The 18,068-nt window shown below is 42.9% G+C and overlaps 1 protein-coding gene across 6 annotated transcripts in view; it reads left to right on the forward strand.

Annotated features, from left to right (window-relative positions):
- MBOAT1 (membrane bound O-acyltransferase domain containing 1) overlaps positions 1 to 18,068 on the forward strand; it is a 110,819-nt gene that overhangs the window by 50,789 nt on the left and 41,962 nt on the right. For 5 of the 6 annotated variants that reach the window (NM_001192857.1, XM_024983700.2, XM_024983702.2 and 2 more), the window contains 3 exons: positions 7,259 to 7,404; positions 8,265 to 8,342; positions 17,427 to 17,522. In NM_001192857.1, the coding sequence (NP_001179786.1) occupies positions 7,259 to 7,404; positions 8,265 to 8,342; positions 17,427 to 17,522 (320 nt within the window). The remainder of the gene's footprint in view (positions 1 to 7,258; positions 7,405 to 8,264; positions 8,343 to 17,426; positions 17,523 to 18,068) is intronic. The other variant, XM_024983699.2, reaches the window with a different exon arrangement.

Genomic DNA, 18,068 nt, shown 5'->3' on the forward strand with positions numbered 1-18,068 from the left:
CAGCCATATTCAATTTTACATGTCTTTGCCTTTTCACATGCTACTATTGTTTAAAATATAGTTGTACCTATCTATACAGTTTTATCTTTTGCTTTTTATTAGTTATAGCAAATGTTTTTCATTTTATTATAGGTGCTTTGTAAGGCCCATTTTTAATACTGTTATACTGAACAGTACCATTAATTACTATCTTTCTATTATCCTACATGTAGGTAGATTTTGCTTCATTTTGTCTCATAAATAATATCTTTTGGCATTAAGCTTTTTGTCATTCCAATGAATAAATTTCCAGGAGTTGGTCAGAAGTGTTACTTGTAGTAACTACTATCTACCATATTCCTTTTGAAAGGACTATGGTGCCAGGTGTATCCTTTTTTTCACATGTTAACCAGTGTCTTTACTAAGTGTTGAACTTTTAGTTTGCTTCTTCTTGCCATTAGAAATAATATTGAGGTGTCTTTTTTGTGTTTGTATTAAAAATTTGGTGCACATTTCTAATAGGTAATTGTGGTTTTAAAATTTACAGTCACACAGACTGGATAGGAGGGGAGTTTGGGGGAGAATGGATACATGTTTATGATGTATAGCTGAGTCTCTTTGTTGTTTACCTGAAATTATCAAAACATTGTTAATCATCTATATTCCAATATAAAGCAAAATATTAAAAAAATAAGATTTACAGCCACAGACAGATAATACAAAAAAATAGAACTTTAAACATTTTTCCCTACTAAACCTAATTTAGTTTTCAAGCTGAATTGCCAGTTTTAGTCAACTCACTTCCTGTTTAAGGCTATGAAGGTTTGTCTCCCTCTACACCTGGGAATGAGTTGCAGGCTTTTGTGTTCTTGGCAGGCATCGGGTGCCTGTGCCATTGGGACTTTGCTGGTTTCTACTCCATCTTTGTGTTCCTCTAGAGTGCTTCTCTATACAGTTGGCCATCTCCCCCGGCTGCATTCTGAGAAGCCAGGCAACCATCTCTTCTACTGTGATACCTGCATGCTTCCTCTAGGCTTTTCTAGGAATCCCATCCACTTAATGGTCTGAGCATCTTTCCTTTTACCCTTTTGTCCGGGTGTCTAAGTGCTGGTCCTGTGTGGTTCTATGCTAAGTCACTATGTCTAACTCTTTGTGACCCTGTGGACTGTGTAGCCCACCAGGCTCCTCTGCCCATGGGATTCTTCAGGCAAGAATACTGGAGTGGGTTGCCATGCCCTCCTCCTTGGGATCTTCTTGACCCATGGATTGAACCCGCAGCTCCTGCATTACAGGCAGATTCTTTACTGCTGAGCCACTGGGGAAGCCCCAAGTGCTAGTTCAACCCCATGGAATCTCTCCTTCAGTCTGCTGGCCAAACACTTTTATCAACTTTTGTGCCGAAAAATAGCTCTTATATCATTAAGAGCTTTTCTCCCCTCTGGGATTATGGTAAAACTCCATGCTTTAAATTCTTCAGTTTTGCTCTTCAGCTATGAAGATAAGCTTTCAGAATTAAAAAGGAAAAAGAAAAACTTTCCTAAGGTTCTGGAGACTGTTTTGACTTTCAGATATATCTCTGCTTTAGGTTTAGAAAGCTCGACTCAGGAACTGGAAAACCCAGGGATTGCCTCTCTCATCCTGGGCTGCATGGCTTGTCCCTGGGGAAGAAAGGAATGTGGAGGGCTTAGGCAGCTGCTTGAATGATGGGTGGGAAAGGGAATCAGTCCAAGGGCAACAAAGAGACTGGGGAAGCCAATTCTTAACAACACAGCAATTTAGTGCTGTGACTTAACCGGGGACTGTGTGTTAAGTTTATCGAATGCGCAGTTTGTGTGTTGTTATTGTTCAGTGGCTAAGTTGTGTCCAACTCTTTCTGACCCCATGGACTGCAGGGCACCAGGCTTCCCTGTCCTTCACTATCTCCCAGAGTTGGCTCAAACTCATGTCCATTGAGTCGGTAATGCCATCCAGCCATCTCATTTCTGTTGCCTCCTCCTCCTCCTGTGATAATTTAGTGGATATAGAATAATATTAATAGCAAGTACTTGTCAGTGCCAGGACTGTTTTGAGCAATCTTCTACATTAACTTCTTTAGTCCTCAAAACAACTTGAGAAGGACAACTACTATTTTTTTTTTTTTTGTCCATACCACGTGGCATGAGGGATCTTAGTTCCCTGACCAGGGATTGAACCCTGCATTGGGAACGTGGAGTTTTAACCACTGGACCAGTTGGGAAGTCCCTAGTACTACTGTTATTACCTCCACCACATGCTCTAGGAGCCAAGATGAAATGAGCTTTGTAACTCTTCACCCTGTAAGTGGTGAGGCTGGGTCTTGCAGCCCGGTAAGACTGTTGTTGAGTCTCTGAGTCGTGTTTGACTCTTGTGACGCCATGGCCTGTAGCCCACGAGCCCACCAGGCTCCTCTGTCCATGGAATTCTCCAGGCAAGAATACTGGAGTGTGTTGCCATTTCCTACTCCAGGAGATCTTCCCAACCCAAGGATCAAACTCGTGTCTCCATTGGCAGGTGGATTCTTTACCACTGAGCCATCAGGGAAGCCCTGGTTCTATTTCTGGTCAGGGACTGGGAGGTGACAAGTACTTAATCTGATTATTATTGAAGGGAAATCCTTTTCTCTTGTATTTGTGACACTTTTGGCTTTCTTCTTTCAGGAGTTTGATCATTTCATAAAAGGTGGTTCTTTTCCTATTTAGGAAGGCATCATCTCTTTACTGTTTTGGTTTGTTCATATATTAATATGTATTTCCTCATTAATTTAGCTGTTTCTCTGATGAGGATAAAGAAACCTTCATTTCAACTACTTGGAATCACGAGGGTTTAAAATCTGTATTATCTCAGGTCAGTGACTTGCTTTCCAGAGTTGTGTTATTTAAAAAAAAATTTTTTTTAACTTATTTGGCTGTGATGTATCTTAGTTGCGATACATGGGGTCTTCATTGTGGGATGTGGGGTTTAGCTCCCTGACCAGGGATCGAACCTAGGCCCCCTGCACTGAGAGCACAGTGTTAGCCACTGGACCACCAGGGAAGTCCTGGAGCTGTGTCGTTTTAAAAACCTATTTATTGTGAAAAAGGTTAAACATAAAGGTGAACATGGAGATGTCAGTAGAGCAAACTTTTCAAGTGCCCAACACACAGCCTCAACAATTTTAAACTCATGGCCAGCCTGGTTTCATCTATACCAGGGTTCTTCACCTTAGCAGTATTGACATTTTAGACTGGAAAAGTCTTTGGATGGGAGGCTCTCCTGTGCCTTGTAGGATATTTAGCAGGATCCCTAGCCTCTACCTACTAGATGCCAGGAGCACTACACCCCTCCCCGCGTCCTGGTTATGACAACCGGAAGTGTTCCCTGGGGAGCACACCCTCCCGAGTTGAGGGCCACTGACTTATACTCACTCCACTCTCCCTCCCTGTAAGATTATTTGGAAGTAGATCCCATAGATTAAATCAAACCCGTTTGTGGATTTATTTCTGAAATGTAACATTGTATGTAAAATATAACGTCTAGTTTTGTTAACCCTTCAGAGAGGAAAGGAGGAAAGATCTAACAATGTTCGTGTATGAATTGTTGCCAGGTAGCCACTCTTGGCTGGAGAGATGGTCATAGTTCCTACCAGCTACCAGTATTGATATGAACTAGGAAACAGAAAGAAATGGATATTGTGCTCCAGCCTGTGTATATTTTTAAAACTGTAATGTATACGTGATACAGGGTTTCCCATTTTAAAGTGTGTAGTACAATTCAGTGGCAGTAAGTACACCCACTCTGTCATGTAACTATTTCCAAATCATCCATCTCCAGAACTCTCTTCATCTTGTAAAACTGAAACTCCATATCCATTCAGTAATAATCCTATTCTCTCCACCCCTCAGTTCCTGGCAAGCACCATTCTGCTTTCAGTCTTGATAAATTTTATTTTTCTAGGTACCTCATATGAAGTGAAGTGAAGGTCAGTCAGTCATGTCCGACTCTTTGCAACCCCATGGACTATACAGTCCATGGCATTCTACAGGCCAGAATACTGGAGTGGGTAGCCTTTCCCTTCTCCAGGGGATCTTCCCAACCCAGGGATCAAACCTAGGTCTCTTGCATTACAGGCGGATTCGTTACCAGCTGAGCTATGAGGGAAGCCTGGTACCTCATATAAGTGGAATCAGATATCTGTCCTGTGTCTGGATTATTTCACTTAGGATAATATCTTCCAGGTTTATCTGTGTTGTAGCATGTGTCAGAATTTCCCCCATTTTAAGGTTGAACAATATTCCATTGTATGTATTTATACCACATTTTACTTATCCATTTATCTGTTGATAGACATTTGGGTTGTCTCTGCCTTTTGAATGTTGTGAATAATGCTGCTCTAAACCTGGTGGGCAGATATCTCTCCAGGACCCTGCTTTCAGTTCTTTTGGGTATACGCCCCAAAGTGGAATTGCTGTATTATAATTTTTTGAAGAACCACAGTACTGTTTTCCATAGCAGCTGTGCCATTTTCGATTCCCACCAGCAGTGTACAAGGATTCTAATTTCTCTAAATCCTTGCCAATGCTCATTATTTTGTTTTTAAAGTAATTACCATCCTAATGGGTGTGACGTGGTATCTAATTGTGGTTCAGGGTGTACCTTTTAGGATGTTCCTCTAGTCATTGAAAAGTAATTCTGCCAGAACCTTCCTGCTGGAACTAAGTGCTGCCATTGTGTATTTTCACTTTCGCCTTAGAATAGGTTGCTCTGGAACCCTGAGGTTCCAGTTTGCTCTGGAACATCTGAGGACTGACTAGAGACTCATTGTTGGGAAGAAGGTTGGAGGGGTGGGTTGTGTTTGTGTATAGGGGGGAAACTTTTAATCCATTGTGAAGTGTTGCATTTGGGCACCAAGAGTTCAGGGAAAAGATGCTGGTCAGATGTGGAATCAGAGACCATTAATGGCTGGAAGAGCCATGAAAGACCACTTCAAAAGGAATTGATTTATTCAGATACTATGTCCTTGATCCCTTCTAAAAGCAAACTGATGCTGAAGTTTTCATTCTGAATACTCTGAAAAGTCTAAAGTACTTTTCTAGGGTTAATTTTTTTTTTCTCTAGGGTTAATTTAATGGTTAAACCTTTCAATATATTTTGTGTTAAGTCCCTTGCTCTTTCCTAAGAGTATCAGTTCAGTTTAGTTTGGTCGCTCAGTTGTGTCTGACTCTTGGCGACCCCATGGACCAGCATGCCAGGCCTCCCTGTCCATCACCAACTCCCGGAGCCTACTCAAACTCATGTCCATTGAGTTGGTGATGCCATCCAACCATCTCATCCTCTGTTGTCCCCTTCTCCTCCTGCCTTCAATCTTTCCCAGCATCAGGGTCTTTTCAAATGAGTCAGTTCTTTGCATCAGGTGGTCAAAATATTGGAGTTTCAGCATCAGTCCTTCCAATGAATATTCAGGACTGATCTCCTTTAGGATAGACTGGTTTGATCTCCTTGCAGTCCAGGAGATTCTCAAGAGTCTTCTCCAACACCACACTTCAAAAGCATCAATTCTTCGGCACTCAGCTTTCTTTGTAGTCCAACTCTCACATCCATACATGACTACTGGAAAAATCATAGCCTTTGACTAGACGGATCTTTGTTGGCAAAGTAATATCTGCTTTTTAATATGCTGTCTAGGTTGGTCATAACTTTTCTTCCAAGGAGCAAGTGTCTTTTAATTTCATGGCTGCAGTCACCATCTACAGTGATTTTGGAGCCCCCCAAAATAAAGTCTCTCACTCTTTCCACTGTTTCCCCATTTATTTGCCATGAAGTGATAGGACTGGATGCTATTATCTTTGTTTTCTGAATGTTGAGCTTTAAGCCAACTTTTTCACTCTCCTCTTTCACTTTCATCAAGAGGCTTTTTAGTTCCTCTTCACTTTCTGCCATAGGAGTGGTGTCATCTGCATATCTGAGGTTATTGATATTTCTCCCATCAATCTTGATTCCAGCTTGTGCTTCATCCAGCCCAGCGTTTCTCATGATGTACTCTGCATACCTAAGGGTATTAGGAAATTATAAATATTTTATAGTTTCTTTTAGGTAAAATATTTTTGAGAGAGAGGTCATTGAGATTTTTCTAAGGAAATATAGTGCCTATTTTACATAACTAGATAGTTTTGATATTGAAAGTTTAATACAGGGCTGTCTCTTTTTCTGAGCGTCTTTGAAATACCCCCTTGGATTTGGGCAATCTCTTATTTGCTGTTAATTTAAAATGAGAAAAATTAGAGTCAGAAAACAGCTGATGAGGGACTTCTCTGGTTAAGATTTCACTCCCTGCAGCGGGTTGCAGGTTTGATCCTTGGTCGGGGAGCCAAGATCCCATATACCTCAGGGCCAAAAAACCAAAACATAAAGCAGAAGCAATATTATAACAAGTTCAATAAAGACTTAAAAAAAAAACAGTCCATATTTAAAAAAAAATTTTAAAGCCCCCCGCAAACCAACTGGTGATTGTTTTGGAAAAGCATTTGCTTTCTTAGGTACCAGTGAGGGTAGGTACCAGTGAGGGAAAGGGCTTCCCTTGATATCTCAGTTGGTAGAGAATCTGCCTGCAATGCAGGAGACCCTGGTTTGATTCCTGGGTCAGGAAGATCCGCTGGAGAAGGGATAGGCTACCCACTCTGGTATTTTTGGGCTTCCCTTATGGCTCAGCCAGTAAAGAATCTGCCTGCAATGTGGGAGACCTGGGGTCGATCCCTGGGTTGGGAAGATCCCCTGGGGAAGGGAAAGGCTACCCACTCCAGTATTCTGGCCTGGAGAATTCCATGGCCTGTGTAATCCTTGGGGTTGCAAAGAGTTGGACACAACTGAGCAACTTTTACTTCACTTCACTTCACAGTGAGGGAAGCCTCAAGGATTTGATTCATCGGCATCTCAAAAAGAATACGTTCTTTATCTTAGGATAATGCTAAGGGCTGAGGGTAGGGAAGACGCTCAGCAAAGTGACCTCACAGTCAACTAAGGCTCTTTCCAATAAGAAGTCTCCAGTTTGTCGGTGGGAAAGCAGCTTTGCCTCATCTCAAAAGACTGGAGAAGAAACCTTTGGGTTGGTCACTTCTTCTACCAGATGAGGGTATGGTTATCTTTTAACATCCTCCAAACGAGTGCTCTACCGAGCAAAACATCCATGTCTGAGAGGCATCTTGATGTAGAGTCTGCAAGGAGGAGGGAAAGAAAATCCACACTTGGGCCAAACAGCAAAGGTTCTGATTCTCACTTCCCCGTCCAGGTGAATTTCGTGGCCTGCCAGCTCTCTGCTCTGTGTGCTGCTTTCTGGTTCCGCCTCTACTTGAGTCCCGGTGAAACCAGTCCTGCTGTCCGGCATGCATTTGCCACCATTTTTGGCATCTATTTTGTCATCTTTTGTTTTGGCTGGTGAGTATGAACCTCCTACGTTCTAAATGTTTATCATTTGAGTGTTTTGTGGAGATATTCTTGGCATTTCCCAGACACTAAGGAAGAAAAAATATGACATTTACTCTTATTGTAAAATAATGGGGATATTGCAGGAATCTCCAGAAACTGAAACCAATAAATTGACTCTAATAGAAGTTAATTCAGTGAATTTTTCTTAAAATTAGATTTCTGCTGATCTCACCCAAGATCATGTAAATGGAATTTTCCTAGCAAGGAACTTTTCCTAACTGTTATAGCTATTGGTGTTTTTCTTGCATCACTGCTAGAGATAGTGGCATTAATCCTGCACTTAGAGTAGAAGAAAAGTTTTAGGGCCAGTCTTCGGGAATGTGTCCTCCTTTAGCAGGGAAAGCCTTTTCTCTGCTAGGTAAGCTGGGCAGATCTCATGGGAGGGATACTTCTTGGGGAAGAAGTTCTAGAAATAAACATTTCTAGAAGTTCAACTTGAGGGAATTTGTTCAGAGTAGTAGCTTATGGCTCCTCCTCCTCCAGTGAAAATTTGAGAAAGGATGATGAGTATTTTGAATCACCCCAAGGTCAAAGTGTTGGTGTCTGGGGCAGCTCAGTTTTGGTCTTGATACTTTAAAGTTAGAAAGAACTCTCTTCTCTGCAGTTGGAGATCTATGTCATGACTTCCTAGTGTCGTTTCAAGGTATCTTATTTGCATAGAATGAAAATACTTGATTTATTTTCTCTTAAATAAACATGAGTTGACTGATCACTTGATTTTTGGTGGGAGTGGAGGTGGAGACAGCCAAGAGGTATGTTAATATGAAATACATTCGGTGTCCTCCCTTTCTCCCCACAATGTCCTGCAGGTATTCTGTGCATCTTTTTGTGCTGGTGTTAATGTGCTATGGAATCATGGTCACTGCAAGCATATCCAATATTCACAGGTAAGACCCTGGGGATGAACAATGCAAGGTGAGCTCTTTCATGATCTTTGAAATCTGTTTCCAGGATGAAGAGATGCCTTCTCCATTAGCCACATATGGTATATCCTAAGTTCTCTGGGATATCTGAAGGGAGGGATGGAAAACCTTAAATTCTGGGGGTCTTTGGAGAAAGCTGTTTGGGAAAAAAAAGTGTGATGCAAACTGGGACTCAGGGGAAAGAGAGTTTATCAGAATTAGGCAGCCTCATTTGTCATGGCACCAACCTGGAAAGTGGTCACCTTATGGAATACTACTCAGCCATGAAAAAGAATGAGTGATTGCCTCACACAGTGCCATGGATGAATCTCATCATCAATGTGCTGGATGAAGGAGATCCCACGAATTCTCTTCTCAAAAAAGCAAACTAAGCTGTAGTGACAGAAATCAGATTGGGGTAACTGGCAGCAAGATGGCTCAGGGAGATGTGAAAGGGATCATGAGAGGTGTGAAGCAGCCTGGGGAGGGGGTGATGGATATGTCTGTTATCTTGAACTTGGCTCTGATTTTCTGAGTATGACATGTGTCAAAACTTTGGATACTTTAAATGTGCCCAAAGAAGTGTTAAAAAGGGAAGAAATATTCTTACTATGATATTTTGATTTCAAAGTGCAGAAGTAATTTAATTCTACCTTGAAGGCTGCATGCTTGGACAATCCAGGAAAATACCTGGAGTGGCTGTCTTGTATTGTCTCTGATTCCTGTGGTCTTTCTGAAACCTCAGAATTAATTCAGCCTCTCAGTAACACTGGAATGTGAGCTCTGTGAAAACACAGACTTTTCTCTCCACTGTTGTAGCCTCAGAGCCTAGAACAATACCTGGCACAAGTAAAGACTCAGTAAATATTTGTGGAATGAATGGCTGAATATACTTGAAAACACATTCATGCTTCAATGGCTTCATTTTTGATAACTTCTCTGGAAAAGCAAATGCCTTATTTCAACCTCGGAAAACTCTTTGATTAATAAGACTATTGGCACAATAGTTTTCCTTCTTAAAAGAATTGGAATTTAATTTTTTAGTGTATCATCTTGTAATTACTTCCAATAAAATTTTGGTTTGCAAGGGAAAATATTTTTGCCTGCTTTTAACTTGGATAGTCACTTAACTTTGTGTTCGAATGAACTTGGGAAATTTGAATTCTAGTCATCTCTCTGCTAAGTGTCTTCCTTAAAGAGGATAGAGTCATTCCTTCAGAAGGGAAATAAGAAATCGGTATTTCTATAATTTGTTAAGAATGGATTTGGGAAATGCTTCATGTTATGACAAAATGCTTTTTTTTTCAGTAGGAGGTAAAAATGCGTGGCTTTTCCTCCACTTGACACTGGAATTAAATGATGAATAAAAATGTCACATCTCTAAAGCAGATTTCCAGCTACCTTACAAACTATAATTTGTCAGTTCTCCCTGCATCTGTGTGATGCTGGTGAGGGGAGGTCCATTTTTCAGAGAGTCCAGCTGTATTTCCAGGCTTGCTGTGTTAGTCTCCAGCCAGGAGTGGAATCCTCCGGTGTTGGTAGGGAGAGCCCTTCACGGGCAGGCTCCGACTGTTTCTTCATGATAACATTGTGGTAGCACAGGGCCGTGTCCTAAGACTGGAAAGAAAAAAATGCCAGAACAAGTTCTTCTCCTTTTTCTGTGCTTGTGTGGTTGCCAGGACTGCCGAAGTCAGGAGTGGCTCACATTTCCCCATGGAGGGAAGTTGTTTCCTCTTGCTGCTGGGAAAGAACACCAGGCAGGGGTCAGGAAACCTGGCTGTTTGCAGCGGCATGAGGTTGGAAAAGCCAGGCGGCGGCTTTGCGTGTCGGGCTTCCCGCCTATGTGACGTGGGGTTTGTCGTGGTGTTTGTTGTTTAGTTGCTGAGTTTTGTCTGATTCTTTGTGACCTCATGGACCGTAGCCTGCCAGGCTCCTCTGTTCATGGGATTTCCTAGGCAAGAACACTGGAGTGGGTTGCCATTTCCTACTCCAGGGGATTTTCCCCGATCCAGGGATTGAACCCACATCTCCTACATTGGCAGGTGGATTCTTTACCACTGAGCCACCAGGGGATGGTTTGAGCTTAAGTTTGCTTCGAGATTGCTGGGTTCCTTGTGAATTGTGTTCCTCTGCCTTTCCCTGAGTTATGAGTTGTGTTCTATGCATAGCTGGGAATAGGAGGGGAAGATGGTGGTACTTGCTGCCATGTGGACCTAACCCACTGCAGAGCTGCCTGTTATTCAGGATTTATCTAGAGAGTTCATGAAGTACTGATGCTGTTTACTTCCCAGGCCACTCTGTTGGGCAAAAATCACAGGTGTTCACTTACTTTATATGAACCCACTGGAACAGAATACAGTACCTCCTGGGATGGAAGGCCTCGTGTGGGAACTTGGTGATGCAGTTACCAACTTTTGAGGCCAAGCTCTCTTAAATATGTTTCATTAAATTGATATATAAACTCTTATTGAGTATATCAGTATACAATTACATTTACTATTTCCTATCATTACGGCAAATATATTCTTTCTAGGAGAACTCTATAGGGTATAGATTTTTTTTTCCTGAGATGGAAAATGATGAAAGTTCAGAGAGGTGAATGGGTGTACGTGCTCAGTCATTCAGTCATGTCTGGCTCCTTTGTAGCCCTCCAGACTCCTCTGTCCATGAAATTTCCCAGGCAAGAATACTGGAGTTGGTTGCCATTTCCTACTCCAAGGTATCTTTCCAACCCAGGGATCAAACCCATATTGCTTGTGTCTCCTGCATTGGCAGGCGGATTCTTTACCACTGGTGCCACCTGGAAAGCCCCGGGTGTACAAATGGCTCTGCAGTTGAGTGAGTTTTCACAAAGTGAGTGCACCCCTGCAACTGCCACGAAGGTCAGCGAGGACTGTGTCACCGTCATTCATGCTCCAATCTCTACCACACCCTTCCTTCCTAAAGTAACTACTGGCCTGACTTCTCACACCTGCAGATGAGTTTGGCCAGTGCTTGGCTTTGAACTCATGTTGGTCTGGGCCCAGAATACATGCTCTGTCTGCTGCTCCTGGATTCAGGTTTTTCAGGGGAAATGAATGTATTTCTCTATTGTCTGGGGACTCAGTACTTGGCCCCACCCTTGGTAGGTGGGTCATAGTATAATAATTGAATTGAACTTGCTTTTCTCTCTGGGTGAAGGGTCCCAGGAAGGCATGGGCGTAGCTCCTTTTGATTCAAAATGATTCTGGAAAAGTCTCTCCAATCTTCTTTGTGCTACTGCCTTGACCCTTGTGAACTGGCTTGGGAGGGGGGACAGGTACTAGAGGGAAAAGGTCTAACTCCATTCTAGTACTTCAGCTCATAAGGGAGTTTTTTCTTAAACATTTGCTTTGTGCACCATCTTCTTGGTCTGGAAGGGGTTATGGTTGAACCCAGGGAGGGAAAAGTCATTTCTGTGTGGTAACATCTTTGCTTGCAAATAATGAAGAGAACTAAAGTTATAGAGTGCTTTACTGTATCTGGCTTAGCATCCTGCTTTCCCTTGCTACCAGATGAATGTTTATTATCCTTTCTTTACTATTCCTGAGGTTGATTTAGTCTTGATGAGTTATTTTAATGTGAATTTGTGAATTTCAACATCATTCGGTATCAGAATATACATCTTCCCAGTTTTATTACATTTGTTTGAAAACCATCCTTGTGAATTTATGTCTGTCTGTTTATGATGGGCTCCTGAACCATTCAGTTCAGTTCTGTTCAGTTGCTTAGTTGTGTCTGACTCTTTGTGACCCCATGGACTACAGCACGCCAGGCTTCCCTGTCCATCACCAACTCCTGGAGCTTGCTCAGATTCATGTCCAGCGAATCGATGATGCCATCCAACCATCTCATCCTCTGTTGTCCCCTCTCCTCCTGCCTTCAATCTTTCCCAGCATCAGGGTCTTTTTCAATGAGTCAGTTCTCCTCAGAAGGTGGCCAAAGTATTGGAGTTTCCTGCTTCAGCATCAGTCCTTCCAATGAATATTCAGGACTGATTTCCTTTAAGATGGACTGGTTGGATCTCCTTGCAGTCCAAGGGACTCTCAAGAGTCTTCTCCAACACCACACTTCAAAAGCATCAATTCTTCAGTGCTCAGCTTTCTTTATGGTCCAACTCTCACATCCATACATAACTACTCGAAAAACCATAGCTTTGACTAGACGGACCTTTGTTGGCAAAGTAATGTCTCTGTTTTTTAATATGCTGTCTAGGTTGGTCATAGCTTTTCTTCCAAGGTGTTTAATGTTCTCAGTTTAGTTCATTGCAACTAACAGTTAAGTGAACCTCTTGGTGGCCGAGAGTTTGGGTGCTTAAGGTTACAATGAATTGGAGAAACAGATACATGTAATTTTAATGTTATGATGATGTGTTAGCATAGAGCACTGGAGAAACACAGGCAGTTGAGCAGTGAATTGTGTTGGGAGTTGGGGTGGGGTGGATGGAGCAAGACTATGCTAGGTGACATTAGAGCCCAGCCATATCAGATAAGCCATATCACCCAAGACAGGCGGGTCATGGTGGAGAGGTCTGACAGAATGTGGTCCACTGGAGAAGGGAATGGCAAACCACTTCAGTATTTTTGCCTTGAGAACCCCTTGAACAGTATGAAAAGGCAAAATGATAGGATACTGAAAGAGGAACTCCCCAGGTCAGTAGGTGCCCAATTTGCTACTGGAGATCAGTGGAGAAATAACTCCAGAAAGAATGAAGGGATGGAGCCAAAGCAAAAACAATACCCAGTTGTGGACGTGACTGGTGATAGAAGCAAGGTCCGATGCTGTAAAGAGCAATATTGCATAGGAACCTGGAATATTAGGTCCATGAATCAAGGCAAATTAGAAGTGGTCAAACAGGAGATGGCAAGAGTGAACATCGACGTTCTAGGAATCAGCAAACTAAAATGGGCTGGAATGGGTGAATTTAACTCAGATGACCATTATATCTACTACTGTGGGCAAGAATCCCTTAGAGGAAATGGAGTAGCCATCATGGTCAACAAAAGAGTCTGAAATGCAGTGCTTGGATGCAATCTCAAAAACAACAGAATGATCCCTGTTCGTTTCCAAGGCAAACCATTCAATATCACAGTAATCCAAGTCTGTGCCCCAACCAGTAACGCTGAAGAAGCTGAACGGTTCTATGAAGACCTACAAGACCTTTTAGAACTAACACCCAAAAAAGATGTCCTTTTCATTATAGGGGACTGGAATGCAAAAGTAGGAAATCAAGAAACACCTGGGGTAACAGGCAAATTTGGCCTTGGAATACAGAATGAAGCAGGGCAAAGGCTAATGAGTTTTGCCAAGAGAACACACTGGTCATAGCAAACACCCTCTTCCAACAAAACAAGAGAAGACTCTACACATGGACATCACCAGATGGTCAACACTGAAATCAGATTGATTATATTCTTTGCAGCCAAAGATGGAGAAGCTCTATACAGTCAGCAAAAACAAGACTGGGAGCTGACTGTGGCTCAGATCATGAACTCCTTATTGCCAAATGCAGACTTAAATTGAAGAAAGTAGGGAAAACCATTAGACCATTCAGGTTTGACTTAAATCAAATCCCTTATGATTATACAGTGGAAGTGAGAAATAGATTTAAGGGACTAGATCTGATAGATGAGTGCCTGATGAACTATGGACTGAGGTTCCTGGCACAGTACAGGAGACAGGGATCAAGACCATCCCCATGGAAAAGAAATGCAAAAAAGAAAAATGGCTGTCTGGGGAGGCCTTACAAATAGCTGTGAAAAAAGAGAAATGAAAAGCAAAGGAGAAAAGGAAAGATATACCCATCTGAATGCAGAGTTCCAAAGAAAAGCAAGGAGAGATAAGAAAGCTTTCCTCAGCAATCAATGCAAAGAAATAGAGGAAAACAACAGAATGGGAAAGACTAGAGATCTCTTCAGAAAATTAGAGATACCAAGGGGACATTTCATGCAAAGATGGGCTCGATAGAGAACAGAAATGGTATGGACCTAACAGAAGCAGAAGATATTAAGAAGAGGTGGCAAGAATACACAGAAGAACTGTACAAGAAAGATCTTCATGACCCAGATAATCACGATGGTGTGATCACTCACCTAGAGCCAGACATCCTAGAATGTGAAGTCAAGTGGGCCTTAGAAAGCATCACTATGAACAAAGCTAGTGGAGGTGATGGAATTCCAGTTGAGCTATTTCAAATCCTGGAAGATGATGTTGTGAAAGTGCTGCACTCAATATGCCAGCAAATTTGGAAATCTCAGCAGTGGCCACAGGACTGGAAAAGGTCAGTTTTCATTCCAATCCCAAAGAAAGGCAATGCCAAAGAATGCTCAAACTACCGCACAATTGTGCTCATCTCACACACTAGTAATGCTCAAAATTCTCCAAGCCAGGCTTCAGCAATATGTGAACCGTGAACTTCCAGATGTTCAAGCTGGTTTTAGAAAAGGCAGAGGAACCAGAGATCAAATTACCCACATCTGCTGGATCATCGAAAAAGCAAGAGAGTTCCAGAAAAACATCTATTTCTGCTTTATTGACTAAGCCAAATCCTCTGACTGTGTGGACCACAATCACACACAGGAAACTGGAAAATTCTGGAAAAAACTGGAAAATTCTGGAAAAAACTGGAAAATTCTGAAAGAGATGGGAAAACCAGACCACCTGACCTGCCTCTTGAGAAACCTATATGCAGGTCAGGAAGCAACAGTTAGAACTAGGCATGAAACAACAGATTGGTTCCAAATAGGAAAAAGAGTACATCAAGGTTGTATATTGTCACCTGCTTATTTAACTTATATGCAGAGTACATCATGAGAAACGCTGGGCTGGAAGAAGCACAAGCTGGAATCAAGATTGCCGAGAGAAATATCAATAACCTCAGATATGCAGATGACACCACCCTTATGGCAGAAAGTGAAGAGGAACTAAAAAGCCTCTTGATGAAAGTGAAAGAGGAGAGTGAAAAAGTTGGCTTAAAGCTCAACATTCAGAAAACGAAGATCATGGCATCTGGTCCCATCACTTAATGGGAAATAGATGGGGAAACAGTGGAAACAGTGTCAGACTTTATTTTTTGGGGCTCCAAAATCACTGCAGATGGTGATTGCAGCTATGAAATTAAAAGACGCTTACTCCTTGGAAGGAAAGTTATGACCAACCTAGATAGCATATTCAAAAGCAGAGACATTACTTTGCCAACAAAGGTCCATCTAGTCAAGGCTATGGTTTTTCCATTGATCATGTATGGATGTGAGAGTTGGACTGTGAAGAAATTTGAGCGCCAAAGAATTGATGCTTTTGAACTGTGGTGTTGGAGGAGACTCTTGAGAGTCCCTTGGACTGCAAGGAGATTCAACCAGTCCATTCTGAAGGAGATCACTCCTGGGTGTTCATTGGAAGTACTGATGCTGAAGCTGAAACTCCAGTACTTTGGCCACCTCATGTGAAGAGCTGACTCATTGGAAAAGACCCTGATGCTGGGAGGGATAGGGGGCGGGAGGAGAAGGGGACAACAGAGGATGAGATGGCTGGATTGCATCACCGACTCGATGGACATGAGTTTGAGTGAACGCCGGGAGTTGGTGATGGACAGGGAGGCCTGGCGTGCTGCGATTCATGGGGTCGCAAAGAGTCGGACACGACTGCGTGGCTGAACTGAACTGATATCAGATAATTTGTGTCCAGATAGACCATATGAGGGAGCAAAGAGTTGCAGACAGAAGAAGGAGAAGGAAATCTGGCCTGAAAATTCAGGATTTAATTGGAAGGGAGCAGTCCGGTGTGGTTTAGCACATGATGGACATAGAACATGGCTGGAGGTGATCCAAAAAGGAACTGTTAAGGTAGAGCTTAGCATGTGCAGCAGCTGGAATGCTGTATTCAGGAGTTTTGATGTGATTAGACAGTAGGGAGTAGGCGTGGGGTGGAGGAGCAAAACTTTTTTAAACGGCTTTATTTATCAGTCTATGGCTGCGCTGGGCCTTCGTTGCTGTGTCCAGGCTTTCTCTCATTGCAGACAGTGGGGGTTGCTCTCTAGTTGGGGTGCATGGACTTCTCATTGCCGGAGCTTCTCTGGTTGTGGAGTACAGGCTCTAGGGCATATGGGCTTCAGTAGCTGTGGGCTTAGTTGCCCCAGGGAAGGTGGGGTTTTCCTGAACCAGGGTTGAACCCTGTGGCTTTTAAGTCAAGAAACATTCATTTATTGTGTGTTCATTCAACACTGGCGACAGTCTCAGCTAGTGGTGAATGAAACACACGTGACCATCCTTATTCTCATGGGGCTTTCCGGCTTGTAAGGGAGACAGTGGTTAATCAGATGATCATATATCTTTATGTGTACAAGTTGATGAATGTTCTTAATGGCATGCATGCATGTGTGTGTGTACATTGCTGGTTTATACCATAGGATGATCCTCTGAAGGAGGCCAGGGAGTGAACAGGAGAAGGTGGAAATTGAAGCCTCAGGCATCAGCAGGGAGGGTTCTGAGCAGAGCACTGGGACTGCTGATGCCTAAGGAGTAGAGGGAGGAAGATAGGCTGAGCAAGAGCCTTGGAAGAACTGACCAGAGAGCTGGGAAGGAAACAAGGAGAATGGAAGCCAAGGGAACAAAGTGTTTCAGGAAGGGAGTGGTTGGCAACAGGATGATTTATATTTTAGGAAGATCACTGTGTAAACAGGATGGCTTGTGAAGAGGAGGATCTGAGTGCAGGACCTTACAGGTCCGCGGTTCCCAGCTCTGGGTGCACGTTGTAGTCACACCTGCCACATGTATCCCTTATCAATGAAATTAGAATATCCGGGGGTGGGGCCAGTTACTCCCCAGGTGATTCCATCATGCTGCCCCAGTTGAGAACGACTGCAGTGGTCCAGATGAGGAAAAATGAAGGGCTGAGAGCCGTGCGTGTGCAAGTGAGGAGCAGGGATGTGCTGGGAGGGAGGTGGACCAGGTAGGACTTGGCGGCTAATCGCATGTGGTGGGTGAGGGAGAGAAGAGAAAGTCGATTGACTGCATGCACAATGATCTGATCCTCGGTGGTTTTTTTTGGTTCTAGATACTCCTTTTTTGTAGCAATGGGCTACCTTACAATCTGCCACATCAGTCGAATCTACATCTTCCACTACGGAATTCTCACTACAGATTTTTCTGGGTGAGTATCTTCATTTGCGTTGGGGTGGTTGGGTGGCTGACTTTGACTCAGTCCCCTGGGGTCTGTAAAGATCGAGAACACAGGTATGAGTCATCAGTGACTTGGTTAAATCATTTGGTGAGACGGTGCACGTGAGGTTGAGGGCGGTGATTTGATTGCTCCGTAGGATGGTGAGCTCTGCCGTTGTCGTAAGGCAGGGTTGCCAACCACGTGCCGTGGGCTCTGTCTGGGCTGCCACTTGATTCTGTAGTTATATTGGAACATGCCCAGGCACTTACTCATGTATTTGTTATCTGCGGCTGCTTTTTGCACTATGGTGGTAGCACTGAGTAGTTATGACAGAAACCATATGACCTTACAGAAGCCAAAATATTTCCTATCATGCCCTGTACAGAAAAGTCTGCCAACCCCTATTCTAAGGTCCCAAATACAGCATTGGTGTTTTATCTCTTACTAGTTAATAACACAAAATTCTTCCATAGGAGCTGATAAACATTGGGTTGGCCAAAAAGTTCATTCGGATTTTTCCATGTGCTGTTACAGAAA

Source organism: Bos taurus, chromosome 23 (assembly GCF_002263795.3).
Source record: "Bos taurus isolate L1 Dominette 01449 registration number 42190680 breed Hereford chromosome 23, ARS-UCD2.0, whole genome shotgun sequence".
NCBI lineage: Eukaryota > Metazoa > Chordata > Mammalia > Artiodactyla > Bovidae > Bos > Bos taurus.